The 6937-nt window shown below is 46.6% G+C and overlaps 1 protein-coding gene across 1 annotated transcript in view; it reads right to left on the reverse strand.

The window, feature by feature from the left end:
* Positions 1 to 6937, reverse strand: part of LOC136702761 (tyrosine-protein phosphatase non-receptor type 14-like) — a 91666-nt gene that overhangs the window by 14429 nt on the left and 70300 nt on the right. Inside the window, exons 4-10 of the mRNA XM_066677901.1 lie at positions 6766 to 6836; positions 6423 to 6510; positions 6034 to 6122; positions 5098 to 5185; positions 4537 to 4619; positions 3072 to 3123; positions 2047 to 2116 (exon numbers count right to left, since the gene is read on the reverse strand). Coding sequence (XP_066533998.1) covers positions 2047 to 2116; positions 3072 to 3123; positions 4537 to 4619; positions 5098 to 5185; positions 6034 to 6122; positions 6423 to 6510; positions 6766 to 6836 — 541 coding nt within the window. The remainder of the gene's footprint in view (positions 1 to 2046; positions 2117 to 3071; positions 3124 to 4536; positions 4620 to 5097; positions 5186 to 6033; positions 6123 to 6422; positions 6511 to 6765; positions 6837 to 6937) is intronic.

Raw genomic sequence — 6937 nt, forward strand, 5'->3', positions numbered from 1 at the left:
TATGGATGTGTTCTGATCCGAAGCGAGTGAGAGTAGAGCTGGATTTTCTGTTCTCTTTCGAAATGCTTGAAGTCCTGTTTATCTGATGGAGAGGGTTTGGATGAGACCCACACCCCCCGGGTCTTGCGTTGTCCCAATTACTAGGCGTGTTTTAACAGTTTTACAAACTGTGGGCGACCGCAGTTTTAATCTCGTCAGAAGTATCTCCCAAGTGGAGACAAAATAAACGAAGGGTGGTTCCTGACTGTGTAACTTACGATACACTGCTACAGAATGAACGCTAAGTGTCTGGTGAGTGAGTGTGTGAGTGAGTGAGTGAGTGTGTGAGTGAGTGAGTGTGAGTGAGTGTGTATGTGAGTGTGTGAGTGAGTGAGTGAGTGTGTGAGTGAGTGAGTGTGTAAGTGAGTGTGTGAGTGAGTGTGTGAGTGAGTGTTTGAGTGAGTGAGTGAGTGTGTGAGTGAGTGATTGAGTGAGTGTGTGAGTGAGTGTGTGAGTGAGTGTGTGAGTGAGTGATTGAGTGAGTGTGTGAGTGAGTGTTTGAGTGAGTGTGTGAGTGAGTGTGTGAGTGATTGAGTGAGTGTTTGAGTGAGTGTGTGAGTGAGTGTGTGAGTGAGTGAGTGAGTGTGTGAGTGAGTGATTGAGTGAGTGTGTGAGTGAGTGTGTGAGTGAGTGATTGAGTGAGTGTGTGAGTGTTTGAGTGAGTGTTTGAGTGAGTGTGTGAGTGAGTGTGTGAGTGAGAGAGTGTGTGAGTGAATGAGTGTGTGAGTGAGTGAATGTTTGAGTGAGTGAGTGTTTGAGTGAGTGTGTGAGTGAGTGAGTGTTTGAGTGAGTGAGTGTGTGAGTGAGTGTGAGTGAGTGTGTATGTGAGTGTGTGAGTGAGTGTTTGAGTGAGTGTGTGAGTGTGTGAGTGAGTGTGTGAGTGAGTGTTTGAGTGAGTGTGTATGTGAGTGTGTATGTGAGTGTGTGAGTGAGTGATTGAGTGAGTGTGTGAGTGAGTGTGTGAGTGAGTGATTGAGTGAGTGTGTGAGTGAGTGAGTGTGTGAGTGTTTGAGTGAGTGTTTGAGTGAGTGTGTGAGTGAGTGTGTATGTGTGTGAGTGAGTGTGTATGTGAGTGTGTGAGTGAGTGAGTGTTTGAGTGAGTGTGTGAGTGAGTGTGTATGTGAGTGTGTGAGTGAGAGAGTGTGTGAGTGAGTGTTTGAGTGAGTGAGTGTTTGAGTGAGTGTGAGTGAGTGTGTGAGTGAGTGTGTGTGTGAGTGAGTGAGTGTGAGTGAGTTTGTGAGTGTGTGAGTGAGTGTGTATGTGAGTGTGTGAGTGAGTGAGTTTGTGAGTGAGTGAGTGTGAGTGAGTTTGTGAGTGAGTGTGTATGTGAGTGTGTGAGTGAGTGAGTGTGTGTGAGTGAGTTTGTGAGTGTGTGAGTGAGTGAGTGAGTGTGTGTGAGTGAGTTTGTGAGTGAGTGAGTGATTGAGTGTGTGAGTGAGTGTGTATGTGAGTGTGTGAGTGAGTGAGTGATTGAGTGAGTGTGTGAGTGAGTGAGTGTGTGTGAGTGAGTGAGTGAGTGTGTGAGTGAGTGAGCAGGGTCAGCGAGTGTGTTCTAGGCCCTGTTCAAAGTTGCCATTAACATGTGTCTGTGGAGGTCTGAAAATAAGGAGTCATTTACTGAATCCAGGGTCATACAGGGTCATTTACACCTGCCATCATGAGTGCACCCTGAGTGACTGCCTGTGATCCGGGTTCTACATCATACATCACACCACGGCCTTAGTGTCCGCTTATGAACATCTGGGAAAACACATTTATGGATCCCTGAAGAGGTGGGATTGTTTTCTGTGTGTGTGTGTGTGTGTGTGTGTATGTGTGTAATATATCACATTGTGGGGACTTGTTGTCCTAGTTGGGACCTTAACTACGTAAATCATTACATTTTAAGGTGGAGATATGTTTTAAGGTTGGGTTAGAGTTAAGCCACTAGAACTAACAGAAAAAAGACTGTAAGTCTACGATATGTCCCCACAATTGACAGATACAAGTTTGTGTGTTTGGGATTACCTTGTGAGCTCTGTGTGTCCTGATAGTGGTCAGCATACTGAGAGTGCAGAATACAGGACTGTGGCCGGGGCTGAGGGGAAATGAGAAAACAGAGCATTATTTAAAAATATTTAGGAATATATGGGAATACCTTCTGGAATGAGGTCATTATCAGTATATTAAGTTATTTTCATGTTTTCTATTGTCATATCTACTTCATTCTCACTTAACACACCCTTTGAAAGCACGACGTCTTGGCCACTCAACCACACTCTGCAACACACACACACACACACACACACACACACACACACACACACTAACATGTCCCCTGTGTAAAAGGCTGGCTGCAGTTGTGCACTGAAGGCCATTGTGCCTGTGCTGGCCGTATTGTTAGATTCAGAGCGAGGGCGGAGGGATAAATGGGGGCTTTATATATAGACTATAGACTCAAAACACTGCCTAGAACCACTTTCTCTTACAATCTCTCCTTATTTGTATCCATCCTTCGCCCTTTCTTCTTTCTTTGAAATTGCCGTTAACGTAACCTCGCTCCTCAACACGCTTGGAGGAGAACACCAACCTAGTTCACAGACACCTGTGCTGGTGAGACTGGGACATCGCTTGTGTGTGATGTTCGCATCCTGACTGATCACATGAACACAACAACAACTAGTCCATTATTCACACAGGCCTCAGACCAGTCTTAAATCACTGACCGCGGTCCCGAGTGAGGGGTGGACAAGGAAATTCCAAAGGGCTGCTCGATAATGCTAGGCTTTGAATGGTCAGCTGCTAAAAACGTCCGCGGGGAGAGCGGAGCATTGTGCGCTGGGCTCAGAGAGGGAACAATGGTGCGTTTGGAGTTGGACGTGAGGAGACGTGGCGCTGGTGTGTGGTGAGGAACGTACACTGAACTAATTCAGACAACAATAGTCGCACACGAACTTATCGGAGTGGACAGTGTAGACTGAGCTTGAAGCTGCTGCACTTGATCCTGTCTCAGCAATTTATCAGAAAGTTATCTATGTGATGGGGGGTCCTACCAGTCTGTTCCAGGTGGGTCTTCTCCTGATTGTGACTGGAGAGTGGGTCGGCCTGTGGGTAAACACCAAAACACAAGACTGCAGTTTAAACGCAGTTCCACTGTTCTGCCACTGGGGGCAACAATGTTTACACAGTGTGAGTGAGAGCAAGACAGACGTGTACAAAGTCAAATACGTCTGAGAGAGAGAGAGAGGAGTAAGGAGAGAGAGAGAGAGAGAGAGAGAGAGAGAGGAGTAAGGAGAGAGAGAGAGAGAGAGAGAGAGAGAGAGAGAGAGAGGAGTAAGGAGAGAGAGAGAGGAGTAAGGAGAGAGGGAGAGAGAGAGAGAGAGAGAGAGAGAGAGAGAGAGAGGAGTAAGGATAGAGAGAGTGAGAGAGAGAGAGAGAGAGGAGTAAGGAGAGAGAGAGAGAGAGAGAAAGAGAGAGAGGAGTAAGGAGAGAGAGAGCGTGAGAGAGAGAGCGAGTGAGAGAGGAGTAAGGAGAGAGAGAGAGAGAGAGAGAGAGGGAGAGAGAGAGGAGTGAGGAGAGAGCGTGAGAGAGAGAGAGAGAGAGGAGTAAGGAGAGAGCGTGAGAGAGAGAGAGAGAGAGAGAGAGAGGAGTAAGGAGAGAGAGAGAGAGAGAGAGAGAGAGAGAGGAGTAAGGAGAGAGAGAGCGTGAGAGAGAGAGGAGCAAGGAGAGAGAGTGAGAGAGATAGAGAGAGAGAGAGAGAGAGAGAGAGAGAGAGAGGAGTAAGGAGAGAGAGAGAGAGAGCATGAGAGAGAGAGAGAGAGGAGTAAGGAGAGAGAGAGAGAGAGAGGTAAAAAGAGAGAGGGAGTGATAAGCAGAAGACGAGAGTGGGATAAAGAAAGAAAAAGGAGAGAAGATACAGAAGTAAGAAGCATGGGAAAGAGAAAGAGAAAAGGAAGACTTGAGAGAGACAGAGAGAGAGAGAGGGGGGGTGAAGCATAGACAGAGAGGACTATAAATGGAGAGCAGACAGAAAGAGAAAGAAGAGAGAGAAAGAAGAGAGGAGAGCAGATAAAGAGCGATCAACATGGCGCCCCACATTAGTCTCTTGTGAGTGAGAACAGTGTGGTGACCTCAGAATACGCCTCTTTGTGATTGGTCACAGGAATCTTCAGGACCAATCACTTTGTTTGGTTGCATGAAATGTCTGAAAACATAGTGGGCAGTTTTCCGTGCACAAAAACAATCCCACAATGCACTGCAAATCATAGTGTACAACCCATGTACAGTAACAAATATCAAATTACCCATAATCCACTGCATTGTTTGGTAAAAACCCACATGAAATCAATGACTACCCTCCTCAATTCAGTTCCCTATTATAGGGAATAATTAATAGGGAGCCATTTTGGACACCAAATCACTGCTACAGCTTCCCGCTCTGGAAGGAAAAGTCCAGTCGCCTCTCCCTCTGTCGCCCTCTAGTGTGAAGGAAGGTTGAAGTGGCAGAAGAGGACTTACTCTGAGCAGATTTTGTTCTGTTTGTAGAACTTGTGTCTGGCTGTGAAGAGGCGTGCGATGTATTTGGCCATCTCCATGTCGTCCTGAGGGCAAACAGAAAACCAACGTTGGCTTCAAAATAAGAGTCTCCACAGGAGACCACACACAGTACTCATCAAACACATACAGAATATTATCAGAATTATATCAGTGTTCAAATCTCAAAGGCTTTATTCTAGTGTCCTTTTTATTATTAAAAAAATATTTTTGCTATCAAGACCCCCTAGAGTACCCCCAGAGAGCAGGTGTGATGTGGTGGTGGATCGTTCTCAGTGCTGCAGTGACACTGATTGCCATCAAATCCTCACAGCAAATTTCCAAAATCCAGTGCAATTCCTGCTTAGATAAGCAGAGCAAAAGAAGGACGAACTTGGACAGGCCAGTGTCCTCAGACTTTCGGCCGTGTAGTCTATAAACCTGGCTGTTATTTTCCACCAGATTTGTTTTTCGGATTTGGGAAGGTCCCGCAGCTCTGTGTTTCCCGTGGGATGGCCTTGGCCGGCGAGACGTCTAAACACTCACCGAGTGGAACATGATGGTGTCGTCTCGGCTGGTGATCTCCACCGTGATGGCCGACTTGTTGTGACCGATCGTGCCGATGTCCTTCCAGCTGAAACAGAAGAATCCGGACGTGTTTAGTGTGACCTTCAGTGACTGAGATTAACCACAACCTTCAGCACGAGGCTGAAGATTAGGACCAGGGTTTTAAAGCAACAGTAGGTAGCATGTGTACCATAAAGTTTCAGCCTCAAAATCATTCTGATTCTTCACTGAGCTGTAATAAGAAGAACAGAGCCTCTGTCGTTGCTAATCCAGGCTCAGCATTGCAGAAACCGCACTATGTAACTTTGGAGGAGGGTAGGAAACCCTGAACCTGACCTCACTAATGCTCTAAAGCCATGTACTATTCAGACCTCAGCTTAGTTTTAAAGGGGATAGATTGTAAAAGAAAATTCCTTGTTCAATGTATGTTCACATTAGTGTGTGAATCTGGAATCCACCAATTCACACACTGTGAAACAAGACAGTAAAACAGACACGGCGAGCGCGGAGAAACAAGAGCACTGAGTAAAAACGGAGAAGAAAGAGAACAGAGTGAAAACGGCTAAAAACCAGCTGCTCCTCGCTCCTCACTGCTGTGCGCTCGGGGTCGGGGTGAACAGCGAGCGGCTCGTTATCATTTAAAGGAACAGGTGCTGAAAGCGGGCGTTCTGAACAGGGGCTGTTTACACAGGGGGAGAACACTGCTGTGGGGCTCGTGGGGTTTGGACCGAAGCAGCTCACAGACGGTTCATTAAGAACCAGAACTGTGTGGAGAAGGAGGAGGAGGACACGTCCACATTAAACATGGTCGCCTCAACGGAGAATAAACTGGTTTCACTCGTCTGTTTCACTGTAAATCACAGACACTTTGATCTAGACTCTGTTGATAGTGGTATTGAAAGTGGTCGGTCTCACCGGTGCAACATGATGGACCTGCCGTTCCGGTGCTTGACGAAGACGCCGATGAAGGACACGCCGATGAAGATGTCATTGGTGTAGTTGTCCTGAAAACCAAAAACAGAGGACAGACTCACTGACGTGGACATGTTTAATCATATTCAACATACAGCCCTCTGTGATTAACCAGCATCATTCCAGCCAACGTGGTCCATCCGGGCGTTTAGCATTCTCCTCCAAGCGTGTTGAGATGCCCAGATTCAAAACATGCAGTGGCTAGATTCATGAGGAAATTCTACCAGAAAAATTGCAATCAACTGGCTGCCTATGAAGGCAACAGAAAGTGAGGGAGCTCAGTAGGTATTGAGACACATCCGCAGTGATTATAAATACGTGCTTGTTCTTACTTTGGCAGCGAAGCTCTCCTGCCCAAAACCGTCCAGCTTCTCCGCCTCCTTAATGTAGAGCAGCTCGGCTTCTCCTGGCAGCATCCGACTGGAACACACACACAATCACAGCACTCATACACTCTCCGAAAACCACTTCCAACAGGCCATATGTCATCTGCTCGTCTACTCTTTAGTGCTTAGAGTTAATAAGGAACCCCGGACGTTTAACAAAATCCCTGCAGAGGTTCAGATGTTCAGAGATGCTACAGTCCTAGATTTCCCTACAGAGGCAGGACTGCACACAGCGGAAACACACGTATGAGTTCAGGAACATATTTTGAAACAGTAAAGCTGCTCCTACTAGTGACTCTTGTGTTCTTCAGCCACTTTCTGAGTCCATTCCTCCAGCACCTCGTCCACATGAGACCAGTTCTGGAAGCAGGAGAGAATGAAAACTTACACACTGAACGCATCAAAGGCATGAAACAGCATTGAACTCATTAAAATGATGCGTTAGTCTTGGGTTATTTCAT

Source organism: Hoplias malabaricus, chromosome 7, assembly GCF_029633855.1.
Source record: "Hoplias malabaricus isolate fHopMal1 chromosome 7, fHopMal1.hap1, whole genome shotgun sequence".
Classification (NCBI taxonomy): Eukaryota; Metazoa; Chordata; class Actinopteri; order Characiformes; family Erythrinidae; genus Hoplias; species Hoplias malabaricus.